At 39.4% G+C, this 18,134-nt stretch overlaps 1 protein-coding gene across 4 annotated transcripts in view; it reads right to left on the reverse strand.

Annotated features, from left to right (window-relative positions):
- Positions 1-12,708: 12,708 nt before the first annotated feature.
- The window catches only part of GAS2 (growth arrest specific 2), a 147,887-nt gene continuing 142,461 nt past the window's right edge, over positions 12,709-18,134 (reverse strand). For 3 of the 4 annotated variants that reach the window (XM_037841073.1, XM_037841071.1, XM_037841072.1), the window contains one exon: positions 12,709-13,982. In XM_037841073.1, coding sequence (XP_037697001.1) covers positions 13,764-13,982 — 219 coding nt within the window. In that variant the 3' untranslated portion in view covers positions 12,709-13,763. The remainder of the gene's footprint in view (positions 13,983-18,134) is intronic. The other variant, XR_005217529.1, reaches the window with a different exon arrangement.

Raw genomic sequence — 18,134 nt, forward strand, 5'->3', positions numbered from 1 at the left:
TCTGTTGGCTTTGGGGCATTTGCTTTCCTTGATAGTGTTATTTTGGGAAGTGCGGAATTATTTGAGCATTTATAAATAATTTGGTTTGCTGGAGTGCAGTTTCCCAATTCCACCAGCAGACGGCGCTCTTGAGGCACAGCTTGCTGGAGTGCGATTTTCCTTAGCTAACATCATGTAGCGCTCTTGAGGTGAAACTTGCTGGAATACAGTTTCTGTAACCTACCAGCAGGTGGAGTGCTCAAGTAGGTATTCCCTGAAATTCTGTGTGGTGGGCAAAATCCAAACTGGGTGGGGAACCAATCAGTGCACTGGATCTCCATGTGCACTCAGGAATACCTGTCCTGGGGTTGTGATGGGGGCCCTGAGCAGATAGGTAGGGAGTCCCACCAAGGGGACCCCTCAGATGAAACATGGATCCCACCTGCCGGTTCTCTGCCTGCCTGGTGCCTGCAAGTTTCTGAGGTGTAGGAAGGGCTCCTGATTGCTGGGATGGCTCCTCTCCCTTCCCTGCTTCTCCTCACTGCACCCCCCACTCCCATGGGGGGAGAGCAAATGCTGCCTGCCATGTTCCCTCACAGAGCTTTCCGCTGTCTGACTGTGCAGGATCACCCTCCAGCAAATCGTCAAGGTAGGTGGATGGGAGTGGAAAGCTGTTGCTCACTCCCTTGCCCACTGGTAGTTTTGCTGCTGCTGTCCCTGAGGGGTGGGGAGGTTGTCCTGATGGGGAACAAATTCACCACATCCCTCCAGCCACCATCTCTCATCTGTTTTTTGTCAGTGTCCCCTCCATGTACTGTAGGGGACCCTCTGTGGCCAGTCACACCCTGAAACCACAGTCCCTGATGTCCTCTGGCCCCTGTTACTTTCATGGAGGAGAAGCCTGTTTTGCCTCACCTACTTTGCCATCTTCCCGGAAGTAGCCAAATGCAAGGTTTGAAAATGAGTATACTTACGATGATCAGTAATAATATCAGTGGTCCTATTTGTAGTTTAGAGTGAAACCATGATCAAAGGAGGGAAGACTAGTGTCTATTGAATTGATTCGATCTTTCATATGATTTAGTATTTAGTCACATTTTTGGATTCATCTGGAATGTAGGTACAGCATCAGTTTTTATTATAGCACATGTCCCTCCTTGGGATACAGTTAGAATAACTAAATCCATCCAGATTTGGAGTATGATCTTTTGTAATAAAGTCATTTCAGTATTTAAAAAGGATTTACAATGCAAGCTGTCATTTAAAGCATGTTGTGTGAATACATTTAGGGCTTCTATTCTATGCAAAACATTTTCTATACCTAGTGAAGTTAAAAATGTAGCAGCTAGATGATCGTATCTTTGAAATATTGATCAGGCCCAGCCCACTTGGGCCTTTAAAAAATGGTAAGTTTGCTGTTGGTGATAAGGTTTTATGAATACTTCCTTGGGTCCAGGGTAGGCCTAGAGTACATCAGCATCAGGGTAATCAAGGCCATAGATTGGTACCACATATCCACTGTGTTCTGTTATTTACCCAATAAATACCAGGTCAGTCATGCCAGTTTGTTCAGACCAGTCACTGCCTTTTAAGATTATGATTTGGTGGCTATTCCAGTTTGCTAATGCTGCCTTTTCGCAAAACACCAGAAATGGATTGGCTTTTACCAAGGGGGTTTATTTGGTTACAAAGTTACAGTCTTAAGGCCATAAAGTGTCCAAGGTAAGTCATCAACAATCGGGTACCTTCACTGGAGGATGGCCAATGGTGTCCAGAAAACCTCTGTTAGCTGGGAAGGCACGTGCCTGGCGTCTGCTCCAGAGTCCTGGTTTCCTCTCTAGACTGCAGTTCCTCAAAAATGTCGCCCTTAGTCACTCTTGGGGGCGTTTTTCCTCTCTTAGCTTCTCTGGAACAAAAGTCTGCTTTCAATGGCCATCTTCAAACTGTCTCTCATCTGCAGCTCCTCTCTTCTCAGCTCCTGTGCGTTCTTTAAAGTGTCCCTCTTGGCTGTAGCAAACTCACTCCTTCTGTTTGAGCTTATATAGTGCTTTCTAGTAAACTAATGAAGGCCCACACCTAAGGGCAGGGCCACATCTCCATGGAAATTATCCAGAGTTATCACCCACAGTTGGTTGGGACGCATCTCCATGGAAACAACCTAATCCAAACATTCCAACTTAATCAACACTAACATGTCTGCCCCTACAAGATTACATCAAAGAACATGGCTTTTTCTGGGGGCATAATATATACAAACTGGTACAGTGGCATTGCTCAGTTATTAACAATCCTTGATTTTCTTGTATTATGTAGGTTATGTTGTTGGGAATGGTTTCTTTGTTCCCAGCAAAGAGGAGCCTTCTGACTTAATTGCCTATACCTGGGTATTAACCAAACTAAGTCATCCCAAAGTTGTAGATATCCTTCTTTTTCTCTAGTAGTGAACTGCTCTTTTTGATCACCTAATTTTTCTGCATATCGGATGGCCTTCTCTAGAGTTGTATTATAAAAGAAGGACACTTGGGGCCTTGGGGCCTTTAGGCCAATTGGCTGTCTTATATGATCAGCATTTGTGATATCTGCAGTTTCTAGGACCCCAGTTTGTTCTTGGTTTTTTAAATAAACTTTTTTAGTTCTATCCAATCAGTTCTTTGGAGAGGTGATATACAGAGACACTAGATATGGGCAACTGTCCACATACCCAACAATTGGGTTGGTTCATAGAATTAGCGTTAGATTGTGCTCATTGTAAAAATGTAATGTCTTGTGCTTTATTATAATATGGACATAAAGTTAATATATAATACCAGAAATATATATTTATAAACTTAGATATGTATCTTGTTAATTTATAACTTAAGTATGTATATATTCACTTATCACAAGTAAACCTATTTTATATTTTATATGCATCAATCAATATTGTTCAACTAGAATTATCAGATCTGTTACTGTTATTATTCTTATCTGTTCATTTGAAGATGTATTTCAAGTCTTTAAGGGGTTTGCATCGATACTTGATTGTCTGTGGAATGTTAGGTTCTTCTCTTCTCTTGGTAGTTTTTGTGAGCTCATTCCAGGTGGTCTCCCTGTGAAGAGGCCTAGGAAGAGAAATTTGATTAGGAAGCACTATTTTTATTCTAGAATGATGTATCCAAGGTTTTATACCCACAAGTTTAACCGAGGAGTGTGTGGTTAATAAAATTTTGTATGGACCTTCTCTTTGTGCATTTCATTGATCTATGGGGTGTTGGTATCTCCATTCTTTTAAGAGAACCCACTCCTCAGGCAAGAAATGATGTAATGGTACATCTGTAGGAAAAGAGAGTCTGTCTGAAGCATACTTAGTGATAGCTTCCACTCTGGGCCCTAAGGACTGAAAACGTTTTATTGTTTCTAATTCCTGGACTTGTTTGGACCAGGAACATATATCATCTTGTTTTAGAAATGTTCTCCTATATACCATTTTGAAGGTGTTCAAAAGGAGCTTGCTTCTGGGTGCTACTTTTACCCACATTTGAGCCACTAGGAACACTTTATTCCATGTTAAGTTTGCTTCTTGACAGAGTTCAGTCAATGTCTTTTTTAAAGTATAGTTCCTTTTTTGGTCCCCAGGAAGCACGTAGCTTCCAGCATATGCCCAGAGCTCCCGACAATTCTTGTGGTATTTTTGATACAAAAGTCCCCCCATTGTCATTCTCTATTGAAAATGGGAGCCCAAACCATGGGATTAATTCCCTTAGAAGTGTTTTAGCTACTTTGGTAGTTCTGTTCTACAAGGAAAAGCTACTACGCATCCTGTAATTTTTGTAAGCTCAACAAAGAGAAGATGTTTGTAACTTCCACATGTTTTAGGCATAACAGTGAAATTTACTTGCCAGTCTTCAATGGGAGTAACAACTCTTGCTTGCATGCCCTTTATTGGAGGTGAGGGTCCCATCTTTGTATCATGGCCTTGCTATAAGTCCAAAGTTAGGAAACCAAATTCTATAAAAAAGATGGGATTATTTTTAGCACAAGTGAAACAATTTTGTCTTACTTTATGAATAGTTCTTTGCATTTTGGGGGCCCTATTATCTAGTTTTTTAGCCATTGATAGGTAATATCTCTTCCATTGTGAGTGCTGTGATGTAAATAAGTGAGAACTCTTTCCATTAGATATCCAGGGATAAAATTTACCCCATCTTTGTTAATGATCCATCCTTCCTCTGTTTGATCATAGGGACACTTGGGTTGATACTTAGTATCTGTTTCATCTATAGCAAAACCCCATTCATTTGCTCTGAGTAAATCATAAGTCTAGTTGTGAGGTGTAAAGTCTTTTAATTCCATATCTGGTGTTAGGGATTTCAGGCACACAGTCACAGAGGGCACAGAGACCAGTCGACTTCAGGCAGGAAAGCTTATTCATGCATCAGCAAGGCAGGGGTCTGAAGTAAAGCTTCAGCCCCACCAAGGGAAAGGGAGAGCTGTATTTAAGCTATGCTCCTAGGGGTGGGAGTTGGCAAGGATGGACGGGGGTGTAGTTGATGAGTCAAATGGCTTTTGGTCCTGAGGGATGGCCGGGGTGGGCATTGAGGAGGAATGGTGTTGAGCCAATGGAGAATTGAATTGTGGATTTTTTTTCCTTTTACGGATTGGAATGTGTACAACTGGGGAAGGGAGGTTTTAACAGGATTCAGTGGCCACAGAATGTTACAAAATGGCTTGCCTGATATGCTGTCTATGAAGGCCCATATTAAGAGTGGAATTTTCCAACATCTGGTGTAAGAGACTGTATTAGTGGTGTGTTCAGAATTTTTATTTAGCTGCTACTTTAGCTTTTAAACCTGCTTTTTGATTTCCTTTTATAGATTCAGTATCCCCTTTGTGTGGCTATACTACTTTCTTTAAGCTAAAATTATATGTGCATGTTAGATCTTTTTTTTTACAGAGGTTAAAAGTCCTCTTTCTTTCCAAATCGCTCCATGACTCCATGAACATTTACTATGTTGAAGGCATAATTAGAGTCAGTATTTATATTTACTCATTGGTTTTCTGCTAAATGTAGGGCTCCAGTGAATGCAATAAGTTCTGCCCATGCAGGTGAAAATAAGTCATGCCCATGCAGGTAAAAGAGCTCCACTTTCTAGTACTACTTGTAGAGATACAGTTGTATAACCTGCTTTTCATAGTCCTTGGTCTATAAAGCTGCTGCCGTTTGTATACGTTTCGATGACTGGGTATTCTAAAGGCTGATGAATCAGTTCCCATCGTCAGGAATAGATTTCATCAATTATTTGTATACAATCATGTATGGGTTCTTCTTTCCCAATGGGAAAAAGGGTAGCTGGTTTTAAACACAAGGAGGCATTTAGGACAACATTTAGATGGTCTAATAAAATGGTTTGATACTCAATTGGCCAGTAGTGAGGCAATATCTGCCTTTTTGTTCTAATAAGGGCAACACACAGTGAGATGTGTTTACAGCAGTGGGCTATTCTAAAGAAAATTTTTTGGCTTCTTGGAGACTATCACAGGTGGCTGCTACAGCTCTTACTGGCCATCCTTGTGTGGTGATAATCTAGCCTTTTTGAGAAATAAGCCACAGAACGTTTAGTATTTCCCAAGTTTTTTGTGAGTACACCTAATCCAATCCCTTGCCTTTCATGAATAAACAAGTCAAATGGCTTTCTGGGGTTGGGAAATCCTAAGGCAGGGGCTGTTAATCGTGTTTTTCTTTATTTCTTGAAAGGCCTTTTTACATCTGGCAGTCCATTCTAGGGGTTCTTGTTCAGGTCCTTTAAGAGCTTTGTAATGGTTTTGCTGTAAGTCCAAAGTTAAGAATACAGATTCTACAAAACCCTGCCATTCCTAAGAATCCTCAAAGTTGTCTTTTATTGACTGGTTCTGCTATTCTGGCTAAAGCTTCTTTGCTATTAGGCAGTAAATCTCTTTGTTCTATTGATCATTTAAATCTTAAGTTTTTTATTGATGGCTGTGAAATTTGGGCTTTTTTCTTAGAAGCTTTATAGCACTGTCAGCCAGAAAGCTTAGAGTCTGTTTAGTATTTTTATTAGAGGCTTCTTTAGTATAACTTGCAATTAAGATTCTTCTATGTACTATAATAATATTCCCTCTTGGAGCTGTAATTCCCTTAAATCTCTAGCTAATGCTTCCCCTGTCAGGGCATTTTTGAATCCTTGGGGTAGGACAGTCTGGGTTCTCTAGGGAAACAGAATCAATAAGAGATATCTATAAATATAAGATTTTGTAAAAGTGTCTCATGCAACTGTGGGTATGCACGAGTCCAAATTCCAAAGAGCAGGCAGCAAACCGGCAACTCCAATGAAGATGTTCAATGAACTCCTCAGGAAATGCTTCATTGGCTAGCTGAAGAAGTGAAGGTCCTCTACCTTTCTCACTTAAAAGTCTTCAACTGATTGGATTAAATCCAGCTGATTGAATTCTCTCATTGCAGAAGACACACCCTTCGTGGATATAATCAGTTATAGCTGCAGCCAGCTGACTGATGATTTAATAAACTAGCCTGGTTTATTAACCAGCCACAAATGTCCTTGCAGTAATGGTTAGGCTAGTGCTTGCTTGACCAGACACCTGGACACCATCACCTGGCCAAGTTGACACAAGAACCTAACCATCATACAGTCCAACAATACTGTTGTTTTATTTTAGTAGTGTGATTTTCCCACTTGAAAGCAAGAGTTCTTGAAATTTTGAATCAAGAAATACACAATAAAAGGCATCTTTTAGGTCTAAGACAGTGAACTAGCCATGGTCTTCTGATAAGGTCATGAGCAAAGTATAGGGGTTGGGAACTACAAGTTGTATTCCTTCTGTGATTTGACTGATAGCTCAGATATCCTGTACAAATCAATATCTACTTATCTCATTGGCTTTCCTAACTGGCATATTGGTGTATTATAAGGGGATTGACAAGGCTGTTTTAATTGATGTTTTAGAAAGGTTTCAATTAGTGGAGCAATTCCTTCTCTAGCTTCTAGCTTGAGGGAATATTGTTAAACTTTTCTCAAGGTACCTGGTTGTCAAAATTTTACCAGAATTATTTTTGCAGTCTTTGCTTGTCCCAGCTTCTCATTTGCCCAAACCTCAGGGTTTACAGCTCTCAAGATCTGGGATAGGGATAGCATCTTCATCTCCTTCTGTGAACATCAATGCAGCTTGTAGAGCCCAGGCCTGTCTGGGAGACATTTCTATTGATAAATATTCTGGGGGAAAAAGTTATTTGAGCATTGAGTTCAGTTAATAAGTCTCTTCCTAACAAGAGGACTGGACATTTGGGCATATACAGGAAACTGTGTTTAAATTTTTGGTTCTGATTAAACAATCTAGAGGTTATAGAAACAGGCTTCCATGTGCTTTTACTGGATACTCCTGTTTTAGCAACTAATCAGTTAGAAATCACATTAGATTTTTTTGTTTAGCACTGAACATGTGACTCCTGTATCAAAAAGAAAGTCAATTAGTTGTTTTCCCTCCTGCATAGTCACGGAGGCTCCTGGTGGGAGATGGAGAAGAGTGAGATCTCCTTTAGTAGAGCCCCAGGGCCTCTTTGGAAATCACTATCTTGCTATCTCATCAGGGCATGTGGAATTTCAGTTGCCCTGTTTCCCTCCAACTCTTCCCCTGAGGGGAACTGGGGCAGTCCGTCTTCCAATGCCCTTTTTCTTTGCAATATGTACTTGGTCAGTCTCCAGTTTTCTAGGGACTTCTTTGGTTCCATGAGGTAGGCCTCAGGTCTTACTTTTTCCTATTTTGAAGGTCTTGTTCATCATTAGTTGATAATTGCTCCAGTAAGGGCTGGTTGTCTCTCCATATATTGATCCTCTGCTTCAGATTGTTTCTTGAGGAGTTTTCTGTAGGCCCTTGTACTGCTTGTTGAACTTTTTGCAAATTTCTGGGTCTAGGAACTCCATTTTGTATGCCCACTTTAATACAGTCTTTATAATGTTCCAGTTTGTCTCTGTCACCACTATCATTTGGGTCCCACCCTGGGTCTGTTATTGGTAGAGTTAAATGTGCTCTGGTGTGTACTAGATTGCTGGATTATTCACCTTGTATTCTATCTGCTTCTTGTTTTGCTTTCTCTATTACCATCCTCCTTTTATCTCCCATGATTAGTGTATTTATTAAAGCTTTTATATCTGCCCAACTAGAATTATAGGCTGCAAATATAGAAGGGATTAAACTTTGCATTCTCCTAGGGCCTTCTCTATAAAGAGGATTGCTGTTTTTCCAATTGTACAAATCTCAGTCTCCCTTGTTTTGTCTGTTCCTGCTGGTAGTTATCAAAGGGAAAGCAGTTTTTTTCTGGTGGCTTTGCTGCTGGTTTTAGAGAGCTATCCTGGCCAGACTGGGTACCCTACCAGGTATGTGAGGGGGAGACCATTCCTGTTTGTGATTTTTAAAAATTTGGGTAGCAGAAGATACAAAGTTGAAGGAGAAAGTACAGGGGGAAGAAGTGGCAAAGAAAAGGAGGGAGATGGATGCAAAAGGGGAGAAAAGGGTGCAGTGGGAGAAGGAGATGAGAGGGGAGAAAGATATTTCTTCCCCTCCTGATTCTCCAGCTCCTTGGTTGTCAGGTGGAGGCAGAGAAGTGGGTGGGAGGCTTAATACAGGGTCTGTTGGGTCCTCTGGATTAGAATCAGGGAAGACAGTTTTTATACTTCTATTTGAGTTTTTCCTGACATCAAAGGTAAGATATTACCATTTCTTAATTGTACAGCTTGTTGGGAAAGGCAAATAAAATATTCAACATACATTAATTCATCCCATTTCTTCTTTCCTTTACAGAATAGAACTAACTGCTGTGAAATATCTTTATCCATTGTTCAATTTTTAAGCTATTTCTTTTCTGCCTCTAAAGCATAGGCAAGCTAGTGTTACAGTAATGAACCATCATTCTCTGCTTCTTCATAGGTGCATAAACAAATTCACTCTATATCTTTAGAACACAGCCCAATGGGCTATGTTCAGGAATAGTATTAGTATTCCCCATATCAATAATTCTGTAATACTAGCTTATTAATGTTAACAACACTAATTATTAATGACACCCAAGTTCTGCATTTAACAATCAATCATACATCAGTAACTACATATGCTTTCATGTATATATATATATATATGTATATATATATGTAAAATACAAGGTGTACTTATACATTCAGGGACTCAAACCCTTATTTTTAGGGGACTCAAACCCCAATTTGAGGGACTCCAACCCTCTTTTAGATGGAAAAGTTGTTAGAGCAAGGGGAACCATCTGAAGGCAGGACCTTAGGCCCTTAGGCCTCAAATCAGGTCCAAAAGACTCTTTTTTTTTTTTTTTTTTTTTTTTTTCTTTCCTCCCAGTTCACTTCTGACTTAATAACATACACATCCAATTTGATGTGTGGTCTTGGAACTCTTTCTCCCTTTAACATGTTGAAGTACCAACAAGCCTGGAACGCCAGCCAGGCAGGACAAGCCCAGTCTCCAAGTCTCTAGACGAACCAGGTTAGGTGGCCACAAAGACTAGTTTGTCCAGCTGGAGCTCAAGAACTTCAAGCAGATGGACTCTTTACAACCCTTTGCTCCCATCTGGGTCAGCAATTGAGAACTGGACAAAACATGGATTTGCTGCCCAATGAGCAAAATGACCCATTGTAAGTAGGATCTTTGGTGAGGTAGGTCTCTTAAATTGTGACCCACCCCATTCAGGGGGCTCTTAATCTTCTTACTGGAGTTCTTTATAAGAGGATAAAATTCAGAGAAAGACCCAGAGAGAAAGACACAGAAGCTGAGAGAGAGAGCCACAGAAATGAGAGGAAGCCACTGAAGCCAGAAGCTGGAAGCAATGAAACCTGAAAGCAAAGAGAGAGACCAGCAGATGCCACCATATGCCTTGCCATCTGACAGAGGAGTCCAGGATTGCTGGCAGCCTTCTCAGGAAGAAGGTGTCATCTTAATGATGACTAGATTTGGACATTTTCACAGCCCCAGAACTGTAAGCATATAAACTAATTTCCATAGTGAAAGGCCAATCCATTTTATGGTATATTGCATTTTGGCAGCCTAGAAAACTGAAACAGATTTTGGTTCCACGGAAGTGGAGTGCTGAGATTGCAAATACCAAAAGTACTGGAATGGCTTGTAAATGGATAAGGGGAAAATTCTGGAAGAACTCTGAGGTGCTTGATAGAAAAGGTCTAGTTTGCTTTGAGAAGACTGTTGGTAGACATATGGCTGCTAAAGGTACTTCCGAGGTGGCCCTGGACAGAAATGTTGAACGTCATTGCCAAATGGAAGAAAGGTGATCCTTGTTTTCAAGTGGCAGAGAATTTGGCAAAATTGAGTCCTGATGTCAGATGGAAGGCAGAATTTGAAAGTGACAAGCATGGATATTTATCTGAGGAGATTTCCAAACTAACTCTGGAAAGTGCAGCCTGGCTTCTTGCAGCTTATAGTAAAATGCAAGAGGAAAAGGATAAGCTGAGAAATGAACTCCTGGGTACAAAGAAACCAAAAATCCATGGGTTAGAAACTTCTGAGTGTCTATAAAATGAATCCCCAGAGAATAATGCTTCTTGTGAGGGTTTAACTGAACATAGCTCCCAGTCAGCCATTTCAGTGCAAGTCAGGATTGGAAATGCAGTTAGCCAGAAATGATTTGTGGAAAGGCCTACTTACTGTCTGACACTTGGGACTGTGTGTGCTGTGTGCAAGAGTGAGAAGTTTTTTGTGAGATCTGTATGAACATCACCACTGCCAGCCTAGACTAAAAGGGACAGATGGAAGGAAAAATGAATTCAAAGGCAGAACCTTGGAAGTTGAGGTCTGGAGCAAAGACACCTTGGGCCAGGAGAGTGGACCCACCTATGTATGTGAAAAGGGTGGGTGTGCCCCAGCACTTAAAGAGGGCTTGTTCAGGAAGAGTGATGCTCCCCCAGACTTCAGAGAGGGTGGAGCAAATTCCTGGGGGACTAGGGAGAGTCTGGTCACCACCCCACACTTCTGTGGGGTTTGAGCCTGTGCCCCAGAGATTGCAGAGAGTCTAGCCACCACCCTGATGCTTGAGGAGGGTGGGGCTGAGAACATGGCCACTGTGCAAGTCCTTGGAAAGGGTGGGGTTGCTGCTACATCAAGTGTGGAGAACAAAGCATCATTTTATAGATGACTGTCAGACCTTGAAACCTAATGAAGTATGCCTTACAGGGTTTCAGAACTGATTGGGACCCATGACCCGTTTTCCTTTCCTCCCTGTGGCAATTGGAATGTTTCCTCTCTGACTGTCTCTCCTTTGTATATTAGAAGCAGATAACTTGGTCCAAGTTTCACAGGTCCACAGCCAGAAGGGAATTGTGCAGACCACACATGTAACTGATTTTGATGAGACTTTGTACTTAATATCGTTACTGAAATGATTTAAGGCTTTAGGATATTGTGATGGAATGTATATATTTTGCCTATGGGAAAAAAAACATGTCTTTAGGGGGTTCAGAGGGTAAAATGTGATAGTTTGGCAGCTTTATGGACCCCAGAAAATTATGTTCTTAAATTTAACCCATTCCTGTGGGTGTGAATCCATAGTAAGTAGGATCTTTGATGAGTAGGATCTTAAGCTAAAATGTGACCCACCCAATTCAGGGTGGGTCTTAATCTTCTTACTGGAGTCCTTTATAAGAGGATGAAATTCAGAGAAAAACAGAGAAAGACACAGAAGCTGAGAGAGAAAGCCATAGAAATAGAGAGGAAGCCACTGAAGCCAGAAGCTAGAAGCAACAAAACCCGGAAACAAAAACAGAGAGACCAGCAGACACTGCCATGTGCCTTGCCATCTGACAGAGTTGTCCAGGATAGCCAACAGCCTGTCATCAGGAAGTAGATATCGTCTTTATGATGCCTAGATTTGGACATTTTCATGGACTCAGAACTGTAAGCCTTGTAAACAAATAAATTCCCATCTTATGGTATATTGCATTTTGGCAGTATAGCAGACTAAAACACCATCCAATTGGTTGGAGGCCTTAAAGGGAGAACTGATGAGTTCAGCAGTCAGAAAGCAGAATTTCATCCTGTACAGCCAGTTTCTTCTCAGGAATTCTTCATCACCTTCATCAAATTTCTGACTTGCATCCTGCCCGATGAAATTTGGATTTGCCAATGCCCAAGGCCATATGAGCAATTCCCATAATAAATCTGTCTCTCTCTCTCTCTCTCTCTCTCTCTCTCTCTCTCAGTTCTGTTTCTCTGGAGAACCCTAATACAGTCAGTATTAACAACAGTTTTGTAAAATAAAGATCAGATTACTCAATGTCTGTATTTTAAATTATTTTCTGTTTAAGGTGTTTTTTTCCCTACATAGATTTTTTTTTTTTTGAGTTTCACTGATTACCATCACTTCCAGTACCACTAAATTATACAATGCCTGTGGTGAAGGACATTGCAGTTTACAAACTTCCCAATTAACAGGTTATGTATACTTTGAATAAATTGGTCATGTGATGAACTGAGATACCTCCTCCCTGAATTTTTGGGGCAAAAGAGTTATTTTTGTTGTTGTTGAAAAAAAGAGAAAATGGCAAATAAATGCAGCCTGTGCTTATTAGAAACTACTATGTTAAATTCTAGGACCACTGCTAAAATAAACACCACCATCACCCAACTGCCCAAAGTGAAGAGGTTCTGGTAACCATAATCTAACCTCCCAACACTCTCAGAGAAAGCTGCCATTTGAAGATCAACTTTATTTCAGAATGAGACATTGACACAGAAATAGGTAAAAAAAAAAAAAAAAAAAAAAAAAAAATTTAAATTTATCCTTTTAATTCTTATATCAGCGAGAACAATATTTTGCCATTTATTGGCAGAAAACAGCCCTGTCCCAGGTATTTAAGGGTATACATAAGTCTGTAACGTCATTGGCTACAGTGAACTTACTTTACTAGATAGCATAGCAAAGTAGAATTAACTAAAGAGATATTTTAATAAGAAAATGCTTTAAAATAATATGAAGTCGAATAGTTGACTTTACAATTTACTCTGTCAAAATATAAATGTATGTTAGCTTATATGTGTGAATTACACTAAATTGTTCTAAACACAGCCACGTGCTTAGGAAAGTGTGAAACAATTCACAAGCAATTCTCTAAGGGGGTATACTAAAAACTTCCAAAAGTACCCCAGATATTTGGTCATAGATAAGAGATAAACTTTAAGGCAATCTTCCAAGTGAATGTAAACTTTTCTGAAGTGGCCTTTCCAGTAAAGTCTTAATGTTGTAATCCTCTATACTTATTTATAGTATTGTTGGGTTTTTTTAGTAGCACATTATCACACTAATTGTCACTTTAAAAAAAAATTAGCTTAAAAATCCTACAATTATAAAAATGTCTGGGGTGCTTTTACTCTGTAGACATAAAGCAGGCACTTTCTGTTGACTTAACTGTAAATCTTAAATATTTTCTGCTAATAACAACTTTTAGCTAGACTTGTATTCCTAATATTGTTTTTGTGTTCTAAATATTCAAATATTGAGAAGTAATAATTTGTCTACAACTTGTCTAATGTAAATTGAGTTTAGAATTTATTTGAATAGGTCGTTTTCTACAAAAGCATTAAAAATATAGTGCTACTCTTTGAATATCTTTCAATATGATGACATTTTTCTCTCTGTGACACCTTTTTCCAAAATAGTTTTCAGAGCATATGAACTAAACTGACTACACTGGAGAAGTGGATACAGGCCATTATGAGAGTCCCCTTGTAGTGATCAACTTGTTTCACTTAATCTCCTTCTTAGCCTTATAACTGGCAGAGACTACCAGGTAATTATCTGGATTCATGTCCTTAAGTGTTGGAGATTTGCTTTGGATGGGGGATGTTTTGCCATCTACACGAGAGATCTGTAGCATTCGGCAGGGGTCGTGTTTCAACAAATACCCAGTAAAAGTTTCCCATCCTCCTCCCACGCGGACCATGACATGTTTGTTGTGCAGCATCTGAAACGAAAGAAGAGTGAAAGTGTTAAATTCCAAGAATTCTTACAATAATTTGAATCAACTTCCAGTTCTAGTGAAATTAATGTATTTTGTCTGTCTTGTTTTCCATGCTCCATTGTTTTCCTTCTTGGTGCACAGTGACTGAGTTAGCAACCAGTTTATGAAAGAAGCCTTGTCTTCCTACGCAAATGGATCACGGGTACACATCCCCAGGATCCAGTTTGCCCTGCCTGGGGAATGAAAGTCTATGTATAATTCCTTGGTTCAAATTGTCTGGAGACTTCTCTCTGACACTTGATATTTCATCTCAGTCCTCAGTCCATGCATATTGCCTCAGACCAGGGCTCCATTTCTCCCATCAGGTTATTCCCATCTGAATTCAGGACTTAAAAGATGATGGAAATGCCTGCTATTGGGTTAATGTTAATAATCACACAAATACTCAATATAAAATAGAATGAAAAATGCACTCAGAAATCTTGAAGTCTTCCCTAGTCATCATCTAAGTCCTTCAAGGCAAGATATTTTTTAATAGCCAAACATGTATGGTTTTCTTCACTCTTGTTCTTATTAGTTAATTAGTTTAGAATGCATCTTTTTAAAAACATTTACCTCCATCACCACGAGCCATCTAGACCTCCAGGTTAACAGGTTTACAGATTGAAAATGTAGAGAATAGATGGTTCTTTCTATCTAGTAAAAACATATCAGAGTCACGGTGTTTGGCATGGAGAGCCAAAGAATTTGACCTTGGATGCTTTCAAATATCAGAAAATTTATGATTAACAGGGGATATTGTACCATCACTAAAACCCTTCCCTGCTCCCCATCCCACAATATTATGGTATGTTCAGGCAATGTAATAATATAATGTTGGAGGGAATGTAGTTGTAAGAGGGGTTGGGGAAGTTATATTTCTTATATAGCTTACAGAATTCTATTTGGATTCTTCTCACTATGTGTCTGCTTGAGATCTAGACTTTTTTGGCTCCCATTGAGTAGGGGATGGCTTCTGTTCCTACTGCTTTCATTTAACCTGTGAGAATCTGATGAAAATTTTGGACTCTCCTTCTATATTCCCCCATCCACAAAGTTGCGCATGTGTGTTTAGACATTTCATAGACTCCCCAAAGCCCATCCATGGAGTCAATCTAAGAAACCTTGATTGATGGGGTTGATATGGAGCAGTTTTCAAAATAAAGAGTTATGCAAGTAATAAAATGTGCTGGGTAACAATAATTAAACAAACAATTGGACAAGAATTAAATATAACTACTGGTTATTCTTGCTTAGAGTATTAGAATTTTAGAATAGAAGAGACCTTAGGGAACATCTTCCAGCTGAAAGACATCAAACTTATTTTAGCATTAGAATCTACTCATTAAACAAAATCTTAAGAGGAAACCCCAAAATATATAGCAAGTAAAGGCAGTCAGGATTTAACCTGAAACTGCTTTGCCTACCCCTGTTCCTGCCAGTGGTATCATGTTCTCATTTTAAAGATGAGGACACTGAGACCCAGATCTTTGATATGATTTGCTTAGATGAGGACCCAAATTTCCTGGTTTCAAGTCTAGTGCTTTTTCCATGACAGTGACTTCTTAAAATATAAAATCCATCAGGGCTTTATAATTTGATTGGTGTGTTCTTATTCCTGCAAGTTCCTTTATAGGCCTCTACTGCCTACTTCCATAACATGGAATTGCACAAAAATTATGGAAGTCAGAACAAATCAGCACTTTTACCCTTTACCTGAGTGGCTTTGCCTATTGCTTAAGTTCTGGCACCTCCTGGCCTTGCAAATTACATTGAAGAATTGCCTCCAAACATCTTCAGTATGAATGCATCTGGTAGAAAGCCCAAATTCACTTGGCTGTGTTTGTGAGTAGACTATTTTAACCAAAAAGAACCACCAGTCAGAACCATATTTAAACTAGTTAACTCTGGGACACAGTGTTAGAAAGACTTTTTCAGCCTGGAACTTGCTGATCATCTAGGTACATAATCTGCTTGTGCATTCTTTAATGAATCCATAGGACCATGCAAAGTGGCTCCAAAATGAAACAGAGACACACTGAATGTGAGTAGTACAGGAATTAAATTTCCGCCCACCTTCTCTTTCACATCCTTCCTAGAGTGGACGTAGATTTAGGTATGATTTTCTTGCCACAGTCAATAGCTGAGGATTAAGCAGAAAATAACAAAATATCTAGTTTTACCTTCCTGCCTTGGTAAGCAGAGTCTAATGAACACAACTGTATTTTTGTGGGTAACTGATGTCTCCCGAAATCGAGCTTCATCATTTGAACTCTCTTATCTTAATGAGAACTACAGTTGGGGAAGAAGCATAAAGAATTTTGCAGAGATGTTAAATCTTTGTTGATTGATATATTGTGTGCTTTGGTGATATTTTTGTTTGCTGTTTTAATGAAATATCTGGCACTCACTTTATTTTTAACTATTTCCCATAAAGATTTGAAAAACTTCTCATCTTGAAATCTGAATCAATATATTTTATGCAATTATCTCAATTTTTGACTTTAATCACTGAAGAGGGTTTTTCCTCCAAAAGTGTATGCTGACCATCCCGCCATCTCCAAACTTCAAAAGCAAACAATGAAGAGATAATACAGTACACCTACATTTCTTCCCTTTACCCCAAAATTAGTAAGACAGATTCTTCCTTTTTAGAAACAAATATAACTTCCTGTAAAAGATTTTTATGTAGTCAACTTGAAACACTGCTATAGTCAGACACTCCAAGAACTGGGGCATTGCTAATCCTAAAATCAGATGTTGGAGGTTACACTCTCCTGGAAAACTCCTTCCCTATTAGGTTATTAGGTCTCAGCCTCAGCAGCTTGTTTGGTTTTGCCAATTATTCCAAAGACAGTTTTATCCTGATCTTCCCATACATGTGGATCTAGCCACAGTTCTGTAGCCTGGGTCCTTATAAATTTCTCAGGACAGTTAAATTCCTCTCTCTTGCTTTGGAGCTAGCCTACTTTTTCCTCTCTCTCCCTCATTTTTTTTCTCTTTTGCTTCTATGCTATATATAAAAACAAACTTCTACATTAAAACATAAATACCTTTCTTCTAGGGCTTATTCAATACAATATTTTTTCAAAGGCCTAAGCAACCATGATTCATGTGCACATGTATTTATCTATAATACTTAAAGGGGACTTTTCCATCCTCAAAAAATATTGATTTGCTATTGAGGAGGGGCAATTGCTGAAACATTACCTTTTTCCATGTCCTACTTTGGCCATTCTTGGGAGCTACAAGGGTTTTAAGTTGATATCAATTTAGTCTGATTAGTGTGTGTCTTGGGATGGGTTTATTCACATTTATACTGTTTGGAGTACATTGGGCTTCCTGGATTTGCATATTTGTCTTTTTGAAGGGTTGGGAAATTTTTAGCCATTGTTTCCTCAGAGATTTTCTGGCCCTTTTCTCTTTTTCTTATGGAACACGTGTGATACATCTGTTTGTGTGCTTCATGTTGTCAGTCATTTCCTTAAGACCAAATTCTTCCTTCTTTTCTCTGTCTGTTGTCTGTTCCAATTCAGATGCTCTGTCTTCTAGCTTGCTGATCCTCTTCCTCTTCAAATCTGCTATAGTATATCTCTAGTGTATATTTTATTTCTTCTATTGTGTCTTTTCATTTCCTAAGATGTTATTTTTCATTGTATTTTTTCAAATTCTTCTTAGTGCTCACTCAGTGTCATGTTAATATCCTTTATCTCTTTAGCCATCACCTCAACTTGTTCCTTTGACTGGGTCCTGTCTTTCCATGTTTTAGTACGCTTTGTGATTTTTATTGGTATCTAGGCATCTGATTAGTTTGATGAATTTATTCTGAAGGTCAGTTTCTCTCTCTTGTATAGCATTTTGTTGTCAGCTGGTTATTCAGTATAGCTCAGCTAAAACAGGGCCAGGCACCTGTGCAGGGGGCATAGACCAGATCCAAAGGGCCTGGGGAGAGAGTCAGGAAAGACTCCAAAAAGCCCTTTTTTTTTCTTTTACATCATCAGGCTGCACCTTCCCATCTGCCCAGCAGATGGAGCTCTTCAGCTACCTATTCCCCTCAGCACTATGAAGGCAGGCTGTTATGGCTCTTTGCCAGTTCCACCTCTGACATGGTTGAAA

This window comes from Choloepus didactylus, chromosome 6 (genome assembly GCF_015220235.1).
Source record: "Choloepus didactylus isolate mChoDid1 chromosome 6, mChoDid1.pri, whole genome shotgun sequence".
NCBI classification, from domain to species: domain Eukaryota; kingdom Metazoa; phylum Chordata; class Mammalia; order Pilosa; family Megalonychidae; genus Choloepus; species Choloepus didactylus.